Source organism: Acipenser ruthenus, chromosome 5, assembly GCF_902713425.1.
Source record: "Acipenser ruthenus chromosome 5, fAciRut3.2 maternal haplotype, whole genome shotgun sequence".
NCBI lineage: Eukaryota > Metazoa > Chordata > Actinopteri > Acipenseriformes > Acipenseridae > Acipenser > Acipenser ruthenus.
The window spans coordinates 26,346,128-26,365,902 of NC_081193.1; the positions used below are offsets into that span (position 1 = coordinate 26,346,128).

The window sequence follows — 19,775 nt, forward strand, 5'->3', positions numbered from 1 at the left end:
ATTTAACCCCTGAAATACCCGTTACTTATTCAATTTATCTTACATTTGCGGGATGCAAATATAAAGCTGGAAAGCAAATAAGAAGCCAACTTCAGCATCATATGTTGGACCCTGTTTATCAACAAGTTTAGTGTTTTTGCAAAGAGGAGACCATAACCTATCTAGGGATACTTCGATATTTAGTGAGCAAGGTGTCTAAGGTGGGTAAGTAGGGCATCCAAAGACGTGTCCCCAAGCGTTCTATATTGGTTATATTTAGGGGGGGGGGGGGGCATCGATATGAAAATTGTATATCAATATCATGCATGTATTTCGATATCGATATCGATAATATCGAAGTCTTCCAAAACACATAAAAATATAACACAAAAGCAAGTGAGAGGAGAGGAAACAGGTAAAGAAAGGGGAGTAGACCATACCAGAGAGGCTATACAGGTTGTGAATTTGTTGTTTATACTGTGTTTGTATTTTTAGCAGTATTAGCAATAAAACGTAAGTCTCTGCGAATGTATGTGATTTTTTTTTTTATCCCGCGATATGGACATTATTATCAATATTGATATCATATAGGTGGTCTTTCACACACACACACACACACACACACACACACACTCCCCCTATCTAGATGGTGTGGTCTAAACCCTAACAATACATAAAACACCAAAGCACAGGACTCACAAACAGGACAAACAACCAGGACAACACAAAAGTCCAACAAGGTCCCCTTCAGTGGGCCGGGTCGCTACAATATGTATACTGTAAGCGTTTTAAAAAATACTTTAAAAGTTACGATGTGCAATTTCATTATTTGAATTTCAGCATACGGCATCAGACATAACTGTTTTTTTGTTTGTTTGTTTTTTGTGTAAGCATTAGAAAGTAGACATTTGCGTCTTTGTGAAGAAAAGCAAGCTTCTCCCATGTACCCCATAGTACATGTGTAATTTAAATTGTTTTCTGTTACATTTTGATGTGTAAAACACGTTGTTTTTTTTAAGAATTCATAATATAAAAAGAAAATATGAAGACATGATTTTGTATTATAGAAAAAATACAAGCTTAAGTTTCGCATGGGCATCTTAACTGACTTCAACACAGCACACAAACTGGCAGTTTAATAAAAACATATAAGTACTAGCTTTAAAAAATGTGGTCTTCAAGAGCTGTCTTGTGTGGTTCTGGGATCAATTAAAGTTGCTAGAATCCAGAAGAGTATTGATGGGCCAAATGGACCCCTATCATTCGTAACTTTTATGTTCTGATGTTCTTATACTCAACATAAATAAAACAACATTAAAGTCAGTGTAGTGTTCCATTCCTGGAACTTGTGCCATATGACAATGAGATTCTGCAGTTTATAATGACACACTCTATAGGCGGAAAATTGATTTTGTCATTTACCTTTAGTTTGGGTAAACTATTACGAATCTGGAGCAGAAAAAGGTAATTTGGGAAACTATATAGAAGCAAGTAAATTGATATTAAGTACAGAGCATGAGGAGGATAAAAGAGAAAACAAAAGAGGAAACCCAGGAGGCACAGCTATTTACATCTATAGTATTTTACATTATTTGAATGTTTGTGCTGCCAGCCCTGCAGGCATGTGTGTTATAGCTTTGATAACATATATAGAGCTCTTTTATAATACGGTGGATTAATTCACATCCTTTGAGAAGTTATCAACCACTTTAACTTAAAGATGTACCTGTATTGATACAAATAGGGTGTTCAGGGTCCAACTTCCTATTTTTTGTTTCCCAGCATAATTAAAGCCATCCATGGTCATTGACACTTCATTCAGGGAAATAGTTGATTCATGTCATCCACTAGACATGTACTGTAGAGATCTCTCACCAAGTATCTCACTAAATATTGTACAGGCATTCTGAATGCTCGTTTTCTTTTCCCACAATACCCCATTCATTTCAAACATTGTACAGGCATTCTACAGGCATCATATTGTGTATTACATATGCTATATTAAAGTGTTACATAACACCCTGAAAACATTACATAACCTTGGCCGTATACCATGTTATCGGCATTTGCAGTGATATAGTTTTCAAAATAATCTTGATTGTTCAAGGTATATGCCCTGGGGAATACATTTCTCAACTTTTACCTGAGAATGTTTCTCTTAAAAACATCATGGTGTATCCAGATCATGCTCCCTCCTGCTACGATGCTCGTTTTCTTTTCCCACAATACCCCATCCATTTCAATCAGACCACCAGCATTGCTGAAGGAGGGAGCATGATCTCTAGATACACTGAAGTTGGCTTCTGATCTCTAGATACAATGAAGTTATACTGGTAATTTTGGTCCACACATTATTTGTAAATAAAAAAAAAAAAAAAAAAAAAAAAAAACTTACTCTGAACAATAAATTGGAAATAACTTTCTTTTTGGGGGATTAAAAGGGTACAGGACTACATTTATCCTCATCCTCCCCCTACTCTGCAATATACTCATTTAATTTTGAAAAACGAACGAATATCCAAACGAATATTTAAATTATGAGCGAATATCCGAAAATGAAAATCCCGTGGGACCAACACAGGATTTTCATGTTCACAGATTCGCTCATAATTTAAATATTCGTGTGGATATTCGTTCGTTGTTCAAAAAGTAATAAAAGCCATTAAATTGCTCTCAACGCAGGCCGAGACAGCATAGCAGCAGGGGCAGGGGGCGTGCCTTTATTTTACAGCAAGACCTTACCATTTGTAACACGTTAAAATAGATAAATATCCCAGGAGTAAAGAATAAGTTGTTCAGGACTTACTTTATCCCAGTGAATTAACTATAAAATAAAAGATGCCCTTTAGCAGTTCAAGTTAAAGGTTGTTTTGTTTAGTCCCGAAACAAATAGTACATAAAGCTGACAATGCATTTTATTTATTTATTTATTTTCATTCCTTGCCATTGACGTTTCTTCACAGTAAATGATGGCCAGACACGTTTTCATTAAGTACAGTAATAACATGGGGTTTACTTGTGCTGAGGTTTTGTAGCTGAACAAGCAAACGAAAACTGTAATTTAACTTTAAACACTTCAAATAAAACAAATGTGGAAATGGCATTGTAAAGTGAAGGGGAAACAACTCACCGTTTTGGTTCTCGTTTATTACATTCCACATAACAGAAACTCGCAACTAAATATCTTCATGTATAATATATACAGTCTATATGAAAATCACTACACAACATTTTCAGCGAGTTGGTACTATTTTAAGCGAGGCGTTTCAGAATGACGAGCTTGGCTTTTTTCTGTTCCATGACATTCTGGCTCGCTCTAAAGCAGCACAACGCATTTTTGTCCCATATGGCTTTCCATAGGGATCACAATGCATGCGCGCGCATAACTATGTGGATTCTGTTATATATATATATATATATATATATATATATATATATATATATATATATATATATATATATATATATATATATATAACACATTTCACATGGATCTCTTTTTCATTTTCCATTTTTTTAAACTGTCGCACAAATTGTGGTGAGACCGTAAATAAGTGCATAGTATTTTTGTCATTTGTAGCGAATACGAACATCTGATTTTTGTATCCAAATACCTGTCTAAAAATATTTGTTATATTTGTATGTATATATATATATATATATATATATATATATATATATATATATATATATATATATATATCTGCACAGACACAAGTCAATTGAAGAGCCACATCTTCCATACAAACAAGAAAAGTTGCATTTTACCTTATTTTCCCGTGAAACACATAATTGTAAACAATCAGCATTTTATTAATAATACTGACAAAATAAACAAGTCAGCCTTACTGGACATAAAAAGTAAACTTTATTAAACATGTTTATATGACATGAGTTGGAAGTTCATTTAAAAGCACAGGGGAGTGTTCTGACAAGTGATTTAAATAGAAAGATACCACCTAATTACCAATAGTTAAGTTGGCCACTGTTACACTAAAACAATACATTCTAATGTTAGTGCACCCATGCTGTAGCTCTTCCAGCAGGTGGAGCAGTGACCAACCTTATTTGCCGTGCAGAATTATGGGCAGAGTAGTCTTGACCTATTTGTTAATAACACAATCAATTGGTGCAGGGAGTGTTTGTGTGTATGTATATATAGATATTAAAATCTTGTTTGTACACAGTTTCTACATCTGTTACAGCCCCACAGTAAGAATCTACACCAACATATTTATTAGAAGGGTTTGGTTTGTACTACATCACTTTTCCATGGGGTAAAAAATAAAGTCTGTCTATAGACATTTAACACCAGACTGAGAGACACAGCTTGGATCAAAGTCGGCAAAATGTCCATATGCAAAAATGAATGGCTTCAATTTCTTGGATATCTCTTTTTATAATAAGTACGAGCAAACTGTACAAGTACATGCAACATACAAGCTGGCCTATGTGGTACTAACACACATATTTGTTTAAATAACCTCTTTTTTTGTTTTGTTTTACAAAATGTGCATGCAGCTTTGAACAGTTCCAGAGTCATGCTGCTCTACTTCTGTAATTATAAAATAAAATGGCCTGTTTAAGGATGAAAAGAAACATTATCATTATGCAGTCATTTTGTCACATTTACAGAAATTCACAAAGGGATTTTTTGTTGTTGTTGTCAAGGCAAAGAGGATATGATTCACAAAGGGATTTTATTTTTGTCAAGGCAAAGAGGAGATAAAATGGACAAAGAGCAAATTGAAATTTGGCTCTTTTTTTTTTTCAAAAGTTAAACTTTTTGCAGTAAAAAATCAAGCTTTTGTGCTTGGATTAATCTCAACATAATGTAAACTAAAGTCTGATAAAACACTAAACCTGTGCAGGACGTTTCACCAAAACTCCAAACATATTGTACAGTGCTCTATCCAGGGCAAACAGAGGTGTCCAAAGCGACACGTTTTCAGAGAATCCTGGGTACAGCTCAAAAGTGTCATATGCTAAACCCCCTTTTATTGGTCAACATCTCCGGAAGTCAAATATACATTTATACACTGAAAACTTTATAATTCTAGGAAGAAAACTGCATTACAACTTAACATTGTACTGTGAAAATTAAGACTTAAGCTGCTTTTAACAGTCCCCAGCATTGCTTGCAGAGAAATTGCTTTAGAACATTTTCTTTTTCCCATGCAAAACACCAGAAAACATAAAAACCTTTATTCATAATGCAAGCGTGTGTGCCTGTATACAAATGAAAGAAACAAAGAAAGAAAGGAACCAGACTGGGAACCAGTGGCATCCAGAGACTGGGGAGGTGTTTGCTCTTAATTGTTGAACGCTTCGCAATGCTTAAAGAGACAGACTTCAGTCCTTTGAAAGGGACTCTGCTAGCATCGTGGAAGAAGTGCAGAAAAATCATGTTAACACTGCTTACGGTTTCACTCAAAGTGTGGACAAACATTTTTTTCATTAAACTGAGTCAGGGACTTTCCAGTTTGCTTTGATTTTCTTTTAAGCTACAGTATATTACTTAATATCTTGATTGTACAATATCACAAGTAACAGGGGCTGTCACTGACTTACTAGGTTCTGCGTAGTGCTTTGTTCTGCCAACTGAAAGCAGCTTTGTGATATTATTCTTTTTTTTTTTTAATTATTATTCTTTTTTAACAGCCCTATTTCTTAAAAAAAAAAGTACTACCGGCAAAAAACAACAGGAGTGATTGTCTGGCTCCAACAAAGCTTTGATCACGTTTATGTCTGGTTCTGATTGTTGTCCCAGTTGCTAAGTTCTATGTTAGTACGGATCTCCAGCCAGGTCACTATGATCTTATGCAAGGAGGTCCAGTTGAACTTTCAAGAGATGACTGGGAAGCCCGGCGGGTGAGGGGTGTTAATGTGGGATCCACCAGGGAAGAGGGCGGGAACAGTTTGTACCAGCCAATCACCATACTTGTCAAGTCCAACTCTTCTAATAGGATCTGTGCAACTCCCATGAAACATTTGTGGTCCATACGCCCATAGTCTCCCCAGACTATTACCTGTTTAGAGGAAACAGAAAATACAACACATTTAAACTTACTGTGTTGAAGAAGACAAATTTAGTGACAAATTATTTTATCCCATCCAACCTGTCATTATTTTCCTAGTTTCAGGCAATTTACATAAATTTCCATATTCATGCATTTGGAGTTCAGGGAAAATCTTTTATATAGTTAGAGATTAATACAGGGCCTTTTCTATCATACTGACAGCATGCAGAGCAAGCACAGTAACAATCTGTAACAAGCAAGTTACATATGAAACAAGTCCATGCTGATTTTTAAGACAAATTCAAACGAATCGTGCAAGAGTGGCACATGGAAATGGAAAGGAAGTACAGTATAATTATATAATTTATTTCTTAGCAGACGCCCTTATCCAGGGCGACTTACAAGATATCACATTATTTTTACATACAATTACCCATTTATACAGTTGGGTTTTTACTGGAGCAATCTAGGTAAAGTACCTTGCTCAAGGGTACAGCAGCAGTGTCCCCACCGGGGATTGAACCCACGACCCTCCGGTCAAGAGTCCAGAGCCCTAACCACTACTCCACACTGCTGCCTACAGTAGAGTACAGTAGTTCACTGACCTGTAAAACTTTACCCTGTGGACTCTCCTCAAAAAGCAGTGATTGCTGATACAAGGGGTCAAGTGTTTTTCGCGCAATCTTTGTTTTCTTTTTGGCTATGCATGCTCCATTCTCCAGCATGTAGACCTTAACATACGGAGCTGAAAAACAACAAGTCAAATTAGCATTTGCACTAAACACATTTTACAAACTCAGAATCACTACCTAACAGATAGTGGTACTTCTTGTAAATTTACAGAAGTGGGACAATGTGACAGAGAGAGAAGGAATCTGAGCTGCAAATCACCCTCCCGACCAGAAAGGGGGGTAGCGCTGTGTTTTTGTATTGTTTTGCTGTGTCCACGGAGTACGAGTGAAAAGGAGCTGCAGCCACGGAGCCAGCACACAACCCCAGAACACTACCCTCACGTCACAACAGCACAGCGGCAGAACACACCACCATTCCTGTTTCGAAGAGCACCGTTTCATGCACAGTGGGGATTGTAACCGTATTGAGTGTTTTCTTTTTGGGACTGAAAACCTGCAATAAAACCCGGACGTTTTGAAAAGAACAATATTGTGTGGACATTCATTGTGTCACTCACACAACTCACCTCCTGACAGACATTCACCTACACTACTTTACACTTTTGCAAGTGCATAATGAATATGCTTATTTGTACTGTAGAATTGCATTATGGTGACATACAAGACAGAGTTTTATGCTCTGTGTCACTCACCGGGAAGATTTTTGGAACCTGGTTTAGCTGTGAGGCCACGTGCTCTGATAACTTCAACTTCTAACTGCCCTTTCTTGTCCATCATCCCGATCTGAATATCACCTGTTAGAATGAAAGTCCCCAGACAACTCAATTTATATGGCTTGATTTAAAGGGCATTTATAAATACAGTAATGATAACACACACATGGGTTGATGAAAAGTAACTTTCAACTGCTTATCCAGGTTATTTCCATTTTGCCATGGTCATTAACCAGGCATTATATCTGTTCCTTGTTAAATATTTAATAGATCAGGTGATGATCTGCTGGGGCTGATAGCCTTCAATTCATTCTGCTGCACAGCTTACTTGCAACAGTGTTTAAGGAAAGAAACTGAGAAGGAACTGTTCTGTTTTCCTGTACACTCTGGACCAGACTTAATATGCTTTTTGCTGAGTTGAAAAACAAGTAAATAGTATATTCCACTTAAGAAAAAAGTGGTGTAAGCTTTGCACTGGAGCTAAGGAGATCTGTCCCAGTGCTTTCATGGAAAGTGCACCAGGGGGCGATCAAGGATAATTGATTCAGGTTTAATTATTATTATTTATTTATTAGCAGACATCCTTATCCACAGCAACTTACAGTTGTTACAAAATATCACAATACAAAGTATCATATTGCAACATATCACATTACAAAATATCACATTACAGATAAGAGCGGTTATAAAGTACAGTAGAATCAGTAGAAAATAATTGCAGCTCTAGCAATGGAATACAGTAAACACAGCAGAACAGGTTCAAGACAATGCTGGTTTACAATTGCAATTTTATAGTAGTATTTACCTTCTCACATTACAATAAGCAGTACTTTTCTATACAGGCTTACTATTACATTACAATAAGCAGTGCCTGCTCATAAAGACTTAGGGCCCAATTTTGATCACAGGGCAAGGCACCAAGGGAAAGGTCTTAGAGACTGATTATGGGGCACTAGGTGGGTGCAAATGGATGCAATCAGACTGCCCTGTAAAGTGATTTTGGTACCATGTTTTGCCCCAGGTTTTTTTTGCCCATGCTACCGCCAGGTGTCGAGCCAAAAATGTAATGAGAAATATCAGATAAGTTGCACACAGCTATTGGATATTACATGTTATTACATATTTATGACTGATTCTTAAACTAACGTGTTACTAATAATAATGAATTGAAATAGTATTTGTTCATAAGCGCATAAGCAAGCAATGCCATTAGAGTTGTGATCCAATCTGGCATGCAATCAGTTGCTTGTGGATGAAGGCTGCTTACTGTTACTACAGACCAGGCAAATTCATTTTTTCATGTGGTAAATACACTTTGAAATAAAAAAAAGGCTTCTGTTGATGGCATGGCCAACCTAATGGACTGTTAAACTTATAAAAATGGAGTAACTCCCAAATACAGGCCATCATTCGGGTGAACACATTTTAATATTGTGAAGGATTAGTTCAACAATCCTCCATTAGGTTGGTCCAGGACAGTTGTTAGAATGTTAACAGTCTATGCTGTTTAGTTTTCTTTGTGTTGGGGGTGTACTAATCAATAGGATGTACAGTAATATAGTTTATTCCACATCTGTACCTTACCAGAGGTGTAAGGAACAAACTTATGAAACACGTTACAATAAAATACAGTACAATAAACAAACACAAATGCTGTAGAACTTTGCCTGAAAACAAAATTGGGCAATATTAGGAAACTGCCTACAGATAGGGCAGCAGTGTGGAGTAGTGGTTAGGGCTCTGGACTCTTGACCGGAGGGTCATGGGTTCAATCCCCGGTGGGGACACTGCTGCTGTACCCTTGAGCAAGGTACTTTACCTAGATTGCTCCAGTAAAAACCCAACTGTATAAATGGGTAATTGTATGTAAAAATAATGTGATATCTTGTAAGTCGCCCTGGATAAGGGCGTCTGCTAAGAAATAAATTATTAAATTATTATATGTGTCCCTTGAAGTGTGTGTCGTTTTAGAATGGAAGACAGTGATTAGCATAGCAGTACTTTACAACTGTGATGGTGTGACAGCTAAATCAACCACCAGCCGGTCATTTGAAAGGTTTTTAATTGCATAAGTAAGATATGATAGGTAACTGCAGGTTATTAAGCATGATTATAAATTCTGTCAGGCTTCTTTTTATTGTAATTAACTATCGCAGATTAAGTCATACAGCCTAAAGGGTAACGTGGTCATAACTGGAACACGCCTAATGTACTGTCCTGTATCTTGTTTGGTAGGATTGTTACTGAGAAGATGATCACTTACCCATGGCAGGAGTGGCGAGTGTCTGTCGACCAACCAGCTGTGCAGGTCCCAGCCCATCAAGGAAGTCACTGAACTGGCTGTCAGCTCCTAACCTCACCCCAGAGAATATCAAACTGGAAAGGGAAACGTGAAATTAAAACCCCAGGCCATGGTGGTATCAATAACACCTTCTTTGCACTTCGAAAGATACGGTCCATTTAAATATTAAGCACATAGCCTACATGTATATACAGGTATGCATTTAGTTTTATGGCAAGTAAGAAGCTGTGAATTACAGCTGGAATGAGACAGTTCACATGAGTCAACAAGGAATTGATAATTTGATGCTTCCCTGGTGCCTACTGGAATTCAATGGGAAGTAATGTTTTACTTTATACTGTAAAAGTCTGGGAAATACTTGTAAATAAATGTATGCATTAAATGTGGCTAACACATTACACATAATTTACAGAAGTGGTAGTCAACTCTGGCCCTCGAGATCAATTCCAGTCCTGGTCTTTATTCCAACCAGGTCCTAAATTAGTTAATTGCCTCTTAACAGCTTCAATTAACTGCCTTAGAAACTGCTTGGAGTAAAAATCTGGACTGGATTAGATCTCGAGGACAAGAGCTGAGTACCACTGGGTTACAGCTGTTAATTCAATCTAAATTGTACTCTAATTGAATCACTTGGCTTCTTAGTTAATACATTTAAAAGGGTTAATTTATGTCACTTGAACATTATTATTATTATTTATTTCTTAGCAGACGCCCTTATCCAGGGTGACTTACAGTCGTAAACAAAAATACATTTCAAGTATTAATACAATTAAGAGCAAGATAAAATACAATGACTTTGGTTCAACATGGATGTCAAGTCTCAAGGTTTACCCGTGAAACTCACGGTTTTTCAAAATTTTGAGAGTCTCACGGCCGTGCAATGGATTCTCACGTTTGTGCATAAGTTTGTTATTGTTTGCGAGGCTGCAAACTCCCCCCTTACTCCAAAGATAGAATTGCCTTGTTGTCTCAAACTGACGGTTTGTCTACGCAAGCCTTCTATGTTTCTGTACACAACACGTCATTACTCGAGAGAGTCGAAGGAGAGGCTGTCAGACTCACTGTCTCGTACAGAAATAAAAGAGAAATGGACATCAATGAGAATTTAATTATTACAGTCAAAAAATATAATGTTTTTTATAATGCAAGTGTCAGTGGTTATAAAGACAATACAAAGAAAGATGCTATATGGTAAGAAACAGAAGAAGAATTGGACATTGATGGTATGTCTATCTCTCTTTATTTCACCTTAATTTTAGTCTGTGACAGGAAGCACCACACACTGGTTTTGTATTTCTGTAAAATGAAGCTTCTTTGTTTTAATAATGTTGACCAATAATAATAATCTCATTCACAAACTAACTGAATATTTTATTAAAACTGAAAATCAATAAAAGCATATTACATTAAACTAGTTCTCAGTATTTACAAACAAATATGTGCAGATGTATTATTTTTGAATAATTTACATGTTAAACCTGATCACATATAAACAATCACTGTTAAATGTCATTTTTTAGTGTGTGGTGTACCCAGACTATTTCTTTATTTTATTTCATCTCCCAGTGTGCACAGCCCTTAAATTTAGGTCAGTGGCATAGCTGTCAAAAATCAGTGACCAGCCCCCCCACCGTGGTCTAGGTTAAGGTTTTTCATCAATCCCAAGGTTTTTCAGCAGGGGTCTCACTGGTGTGATCACTTAGGGTTTGACATGTCTGTTTGAAAGCAGAGCAAATATTTAGCCATCAACTTGGTTAACTTTTTGTCTGCCTGTCAACTACATTTAGTTGTATCCTGTCAGCAACATTAATATGTACTTATACTGTGTGCTTTCTAAAATAAATCAGCACTTGAAATAACAAATAACAAATACAGCAGGCACTATAGTAATAATCTAATTTGTACAAAACAATATAAATACTAAGCTAAGGAAAATAAAAACGATTAGTGTTTCCAAACTAGAATTCTAGATTCATTATTTTTATTTTAAAATCCACGCTCAACCAAACATATTGCACTGGAGTGAAACTTCCTACTGGTCCTATTATATTTTCGCTACAGTATATTATAGACCAATCCTACACCACCTATGTGTGCATCTCCAACGACTGTCCAATCACAAAAAATAAACTAAAACGTAGGTCATTAGTTCAGCACGGGCCCCTCAGACAGGACTATTTTCCTGTCGGAACGCAAGGCCAGTTCACCTTATATAAAAGTGAACGCAGTGATTCTTGTATAGTGTGTCTTTTATTATTAGAAGCAATGTCCTCGTGTGTAATTTGGGCACATTCTGTCTGCTCAAACTGTGCCAAATCATTTCTGCTGGTGTTGGTGTGCTGCTTGCAACTGATCAACATGGGTTGTTTGAAATGCTGCAATTTATTAGGAACTTTAGAATTAAGTTATACCCAGACATTAGATGTTCGTAGATTCCAACTTGACGAACTTCACTTTTAGCAGATTGTCAGAAACATTCTGGTTCTCAACCCTGGTCCTCGGGACCCGTGTCTGCTGGTTTTCATTCCAACTGAACTCTCAATTACTTAACTAAACCCTTAATTGAACTAATCATTTGCTGAATAACCTATATGACAAGAGAATTTCAGCATATGGATAGTATTTACGTTGCACTCCTTTTCTACAGCATTAGTCCTTAAAAAAGAAGGTAATTATATGGGTGGTAAAAAAAATCCATGGCTACATCTAATTATTTTTACAAACAGGATTTTTATCTTTCTGTCTTATGGCGCACATACTTCCCATTAACTAACCCCTTTAGGAATGCTGTTGTCAGATGAAGATGCCAACCATTCAAAGTATTCAATATCACAGATTCAAGGAGCATTTTGCTATTTATCTGCCCGTAATTGGTTGAAATATGTTCGCTTTCCAAATTCCACTGTGCCATCGTTCATTAAAATAAAAAAATAAAATGCATGATTGAGGGCATTTTTCAATTTAGTACATTTATCCTTAAACAGCCATTCAGTTTCCAGTATTATTTTAATTTAGATTGAGATAGTGTAGAGATGATTGGTTGGTATTGCCTAAAGCAATGTCATACTGTCATAGCACATTCTTTAGTTTGATTATCTGTTGTTAGAACTTTGTTTGTGCATTTGCCTTGATTTATGAAAACAGAACTTCTTTCTGAGAAACATAACTTCTTTCCAACATCGTGACAGCGCCTCATTAGAATTGAGATTACATGCTCAAAAAACGGACATGTAGGACACATTACTAAATTATGTTTTTATATTAGTCTTACTTTTTGTTAAAATGCTAAGGGCTTAGAGTGTCTTCTTACTCAAACTGGCTTAAACAGGTTGGTATTAATAAACCATATACTGGTGCGCTAAAAACATATATCTTAAAGTTACATAACCATACTTCACAGGATTACTCTACAGTGCATAACAATCTGCCAGCAATAAACACATTTAACTTTTGACCTTTAATTAGAAATGAATCTGTCATTACTTTTTTGTGCATTAGGATATTATCTCCTTTACATGATATTGATCCAGATTAGGAATGCTGGATTTTTTTTTGTTAATGCTCTGCAGATTATATGAAAACTAACCAAGTGCCCTGGTAGCCAAATCAGTGACCAGTAACACCAGATGACAGACAGTTGATTTCCAGAAACAAAACATTACATTAAAATCTTACCTATGAAGTACCATCATCTTGTTGACATCACATATTCCAACATGAAAGATGCAAACATTATGGTAAATGTGTAAGTGATTTTGAATGGCATTTTTTTTTTTTGTAACGGTCGATGTTGAAAACATGTTGCTTGAGTTCTTGTAAAAGGAAAAATCTTTTTGAGCGTTCTTTTTAAATATTTGTCAAGAAAATCTTTTTCATCTTTTCTATTACTGATGTGTTTTCAGTGTCGACTGCGTTCCTTAAAATGACCTTTAAAGTAGAATGCGGTGAACCGGAAGTGTAAAATGTGCATCTTCACTAATAGTTTCAGAAAACAAAGTCACCATAATGTGTGAATCTTGCCAATAGGAAAATGTAACACCTACAAAATTATTGCAATATATATTAGGCAACATTTACTGGAATTATTTTCTGAGCTTAATGTATTACTTGTGTATTACTTGTTAAGAAACAAAAACAACCAGCCACCTTGTGCAAGCAAAACAGAACAAGACAGCATCCAACCTTTAAAAAAAATACTGTAATGGCAGCCTAACTACTGTTGACAACAACACAAGGCAAGTCAAAAAGATGACCCCATTCCCCTGAGCCCCAGCCCTGACTCACTTCCCCTCCGAACTGTAGCTGTTCAGGCTCCCATCGTTGGACTCGCGGCTCGGCTGCCGGGCCATGCGCTTTCTCATTTCCACTGCCATCCCTGTCTCTGTGCTTCTTTGTATGGTACTTTTCAACTTCTTGTGGCCAGCTTCTGCAAACAAATGCATTTGATAAAGCAACAGGTGCATATCAGTGACATTGTTACTGAAAACGTCTCAAGATTTTAAACATGTTTATTCACATCAAGTTTGCAGAAAGACCCCCCCCCCCCCCCCCCCCACTACCAAGAATGATAACTTTGGAAGCAAGAATTCTAAGCAAAAAGAGCCCTGATTGTGGTCCCAAGTCATTGGACCACAATCCTATTTACTGCAACTCAAAACTTATGAATAATAATAATATATTTATTTTTATATAGCGCCTTTCATAGTGGACCACCATCACAAAACGCTTTAAAGAGGTAGGCTGTGAACTGTGCATTATATGCAGAGTCACTTACAATAGGACATTGATTTAACAGTTCATCCGCAGGAGCGCAAGGAGGTTAAGTGACTTGCTCAGGGTCACACACAGTGAGTCAGTGGCTGAGCTGGGATTTGAACCAGTAACTTTCTAGTTACAAGCCTTGAACTTTAACCAGTGAACCACACAGACTTCACTGTACATACTGAACTGAATGTACACACATATCCTAGCTTCAGAATTAAAAATAAACCAGAAATACAATTCTCTGTCTTACAGCAAAACTGCCGTATTCAAAACGTGCTATGCCCTGCTCTACCGATTTGGTCAGACTGGGCCCTTGTTCAACTGCTTCTGTGTTTTTAAGCGCTCTTCACTTTGTTTAATTTTGTAACAACTGCACCGCTTTCCATCAGAGTTCATTGCGCTGATGTGCCTTCGAAGGGTACGGTGCTCCCCATGGTGGTGTTTAGAAAATATACGCTGAACCAGCTCTCATAAGACGCTGTCCTGGGCTCATTTCCCATTAAGCCATCTGCTGCTTCTGGACATATTGCTTTACGTATTGTAACGCTCACTGCTGCAGACCAATAAAGTAGGAGATCTCCTTTTAAACTAAATCTGTTACATTCTTCAACTTTATGGCTTGTCTATGCTTCGTGCTTAGCTGAATGGGTAGAGGGAAGAATCAGACAATGTAGGTAGCGAATTGCTACAATGATAATAGTCTCTACTAAATGGCACCAAGCTGTTAAACACAATGGATAATTAATTACCAATTGGCAATTATATACCAACACCTGCTGGCTAAACCAACCATTCCCATGTGCGAGAGGAGATATTGTTCATGCCGCAACAAACAACCCATTTGCTTGCTGTAATAGAACAGAAGTTTTTGAACTAATGTAGTAACAGCTCTAATTCAAAGGGGGATATCTTCATCAATGAGCCAAACCCATCCGGGCATGTTAGGGGGTTACATACAGTGTGGAGTGCCTGTATAGATGCACTTGCTGTTTTTATTATATTGTGTTAGATACCGTTAATGTTGGAAAAGCACATTTTAGAAGACTGCATTGCTTATATGCACTAGATTTATGATAAAGGAACAGGATGGACCCTCACCTCCCCTCCATTTTACTCCTGCTTCTAACACACACATGCACGCACTATTTTAAATACATCTGCTCCTGTAAAATAATCTACAGACAGCTTGTATGGAGCCTAATAAAATAGAACGTATGCCATTGTCATCATCGTGGAGGCATTTACATGTATTTTTAAATTGCTAATTTACCTCAGATTTTACTGCACATCAAACCATGCATCAAAAACTGTAGTGTATTGTGACATATCGACTGAAATAGGTCAATCTGATTGGTTGTATAGGGTGTGATGGAGCATAATCAATGCGAAACATATTTAAGAAGTACTTAAGGTAAATTAAAATTATTGGGTGACATAAGCTAGGAGAAAGAATCAGTTCTGCTGACACATAGAGTAATTTCAACAGTGAAAGGCAGTTCTTTGCTTTATATTTACAAAAAAAAGAACAGTTGGCCCTACTATTCCATCTCCCATTTCCCTAAGGTGGTAATTTGTGGATAATACCTTACTCCTGTTAGCTGCTTGAAAGCTGCAGGGCAGTATGGTACCTCCCCCCCCAAGTAAGTTAACACCCACTGCTTTCCTAGTACAGGGGGAAAAGTTTGAAAGAACTAATCATTTTATAAGGCTCAAGGCTGTCTTAAAAAAAAAAAACAGAACTATTAGTTACAGCAGTCTTTAACCCTTTTCATGCACTGTTGGGAACGAAGAAAACCGCGATTTTGTATCTGTCCTCAAATGAGGACATTGTGAATAAAAGGGTTAAAGACTTGTGTTCATTAATCTTGAGTATATTTATATATATATATATATATATATATATATATATATATATATATATATATATATATATCAATTTAGTATAATCTTCTCTAATAATAATAATAATACAAAATCTTGCCCCCAATTTTTTTTATTTTTTTTTTGTAAAGTAACAGAACAATTTTAACATTATAAACTAGCAAGAAACACTTCTGAGCTTCAATATAGGGAATACTGAACAAAGCTTAGCTTAACACAGACACTGCTCAGGACAAATGTCACATCAGAAAGATTTTTGCTAATGAGATTTTTCACAAGATCACTTTAAAATACAATGATCCATGGCATATACATGGCAGGCAAATGCTTGGAAAGCCATTGTGCTCTAGCCACAGTGTTGTAGATGTTGTTCTTCACAGTATATGCTGAAGAGAGGTCAGGCAGTGCCTTTGGAATATCGAGTTAGATACTATAGCAATATCAGAATGGCTTATTGTAATACCCACGTCTTCTGGGCTCTAAATAATCCCAAACTACTGTGTATATGTTAATTTTAAATATAATTATTCATGCATCAACACATTACGACATGTTGTAAATGACTGCACTACGACCCAATCGCCTGGACCTTATTTATTATGGAGAACATCACTTGAGCAGAACTACCCAAAATCACCAAGAGACTTCATTTGCACTCCAAAGGCAAAATTCCAAACCACTATCAAGCTGATCCCAAACTTTAGTGCAACAGGCCACCATGACACAACACTACAACCAAAAAAAACACTGCGAATAACTCTGAATGTTAAAGTGGTTGTACCTTACCTTATAGTTTGACAACTCTTTCATGAATCTTGCTATACATATGGTATGCAGTTTTGAAATAGACGCACGTTATAGAAAAACATGTATTTTCATTTCAAAACATGATATCTGGTGTGAAACTAAAGCAAGCTGTCAGTTTGCTTTTCTTGTTTCCAGGGAGTCTGTTACTGGCTGAAGAGCATGTCAGTCATTAGGAAAAGCAGCTACTATACAGCAGTGCCCGATCAGGGACAGGAAAGATGGTGTTAAAGGGGTTGGGATAATTTCATTGTTCAGGTAAAATGACCAAGGAGGTGCCTGAACCCTAACCCTAATACCTTTAAGGACTGTAAACAAAGGACATTCTTTAAACCCAGTGTAGTAAAATACATGTTTTAATAACTTCACATTTAAAACCTATATATTATTTTAGTCTATGTATTTAATAAATGCTCACACATGCTTTATATTGTTAGCAGTTCTATTTAGATTTTTAAAACAATTTTGCATTATAGTACATTATAGTAGTTAAAAGTGCAGTAAATCTAGTCTGGTATGTCAGTTTTCACTTGCTATGTCAGGTTGTGCAACTACAATCTGGACTCCCTGTACGGTATTAGCTGCACAAATGCTTCCTACTAAGCCAATAATGTATCCAATCTTCCTGAAAGCAGGTGCTTTATGTGCAATGATGCAGTTCATTCTTTCAGCTGGGAATGGTGATGCTTTATGACAGGTCTGTCAATACTGCACATTATCAAGGTACAGACGGAGCTGAACAAAGAGCTTAAGGGCAGGATTTTCACAAACCAGTGTTATTGTATTGAACTCGTGGTACAGTAACGAGAGCTTTAGTAGCAAGTGATTTTCAAACGAAATGTGTTGATTAAATCAATCCCTTAATGCTTTGAAATTGAGTCGATGAGTTAATGAACGCATTTCTCGTTAAAAAGCTTCATTGTCGCAGGTCACGTGCATCACTTGCAGTCTCAACGACTAAATAAGGGGAACTCGTTAATCAAAATGCATGTTAATGAGATCAAGGAAAATGAAAGCGTACAGCGAGACGGCTCTCTCACCTGTGAGCAGCAGCCAAATGGAAATGAAATAAAAAAGAATGGGAATATCTATTTTGTGTATAATTTTTAAACTTTGTTTAAAATTGTGCATTTTGTCATGCAGAATGTACATTTATTTAGAACACGTCACAAATACAATGCTGACTCGCGATTATCTGGCGTGTGGGTAAAAATCGGATGGCACAGATTTAAAAAAAATAACTTTTTATTTCTTTTTTGGATGGGGTGGGGTGTAAGCCATCTATCTATATTGGTTGGAATTTATTTTCTTATGTTTCTACTTTTGTATGTATTTTAGTATGTACGATTGTAGGCTATAAATAAATACGCTTGAAGTGTCATTTGTGTTTGTAGTTAGTTATTATACATGTATACCATGTATGTAACACTTCATTATACATTTATTAAGCTTTTAAAATTACGATATAACTCCCTAACATAATACACAATTTGTTTATAGTTCATTGTTCAGTGAATTCCTCTAATCATGCATTTTCTCTTGTACTGTTTGCTGGCCTCCGCGATACATACTCTCAACATGAATAGAAGTAGCCACCGAACACTTACAGTATTATAAGAAGATGTTATAATATGTGCATACCGGCATGTACACTGTACATACAGTGTGGAGGGAGTCTGACAACATTACAAATATGTCAGGCAAAATCCATGTCAATAATCTCGATCACATTAGGTAATCCATTCATGTCCGTGGCGATATCTTTTGAAAGCAAGCCCCATATTGCACTTTTTAACTATTAAACGAAATGTTTACAGAGTACTTTACAACTGCTATTAAGACCATGCTGCATGATTTATTTTTTATTAATAGCTTTATAATTAAACTTTACCAAATCATGATTTTTTTTATTAACAACAAAGGGAAAACATGCTTTTGCTGACTTTATAAGCATTTGGTCAACAAAGTACAATCTTCATTGTAAATAAAAACCATGATTTGACAATTTAATGATAAAGCTATTAAATGAATCATGATTATAGAAGCAGTTTTAAGTAGTCTGTAAATATTTTGTATATAATACATGTCTTGTTTTATTAAAAAATAATCACTGTCTGATTCTCTTCTCATCATAGTTAGGAATAGGATGATTGCTGTCATTAACAATAAGCAATATGGGAAAACATAAAGACCTATCTGAAGACCTTAGGAAGAAAATTATTTATTGTCATAAAGCTGGAGAAGGATACAATTTAAACGATTGTTTCTATTATCAAGAAGTACAAGACTCATGGTATTGTTACAACACTTCCTCGGTCTGGAAGAAAGACGGTTATTTCACCAAGAACAAGTAAAAGAACTGTGAGGAACGTTAATAACAATCCAAGATTGACTGCCAAAGATATTCAAAGTGAATTGGCTGCAAGTGGGACTGGGGTTTCCATTTCAACCATAGGTCGACTACTGCATGATGAAGGTATCAATGGTCGCAGGCCAAGGAAAAAGACACTCTTAGGAAAACGTCACAAGGACAATCGCTTGAAGTTTGCAAAACGACATTTGAATGATGGATATGAGTTCTGGTCAAAGGTTTTGTGGTGTGATGAAACAAAAATCAAGGCATTTGTTCATGCTGATAGTCGTTATGTTTGGAGAAAGTCTGGTGAGGCGTACAAAGAAA

The 19,775-nt window shown here is 36.4% G+C and overlaps 1 protein-coding gene across 42 annotated transcripts in view; it reads right to left on the reverse strand.

Moving 5' to 3' along the window:
• Window positions 1-3,828: 3,828 nt before the first annotated feature.
• Window positions 3,829-19,775, reverse strand: part of LOC117402495 (regulating synaptic membrane exocytosis protein 1-like) — a 147,159-nt gene continuing 131,212 nt past the window's right edge. For all 42 annotated transcript variants that reach the window (XM_059023901.1, XM_059023909.1, XM_059023875.1 and 39 more), the window contains 5 exons: window positions 13,931-14,072; window positions 9,608-9,720; window positions 7,324-7,425; window positions 6,605-6,744; window positions 3,829-6,008 (listed from right to left, as the gene is read on the reverse strand). In XM_059023901.1, coding sequence (XP_058879884.1) covers window positions 5,790-6,008; window positions 6,605-6,744; window positions 7,324-7,425; window positions 9,608-9,720; window positions 13,931-14,072 — 716 coding nt within the window. In that variant the 3' untranslated portion in view covers window positions 3,829-5,789. The remainder of the gene's footprint in view (window positions 6,009-6,604; window positions 6,745-7,323; window positions 7,426-9,607; window positions 9,721-13,930; window positions 14,073-19,775) is intronic.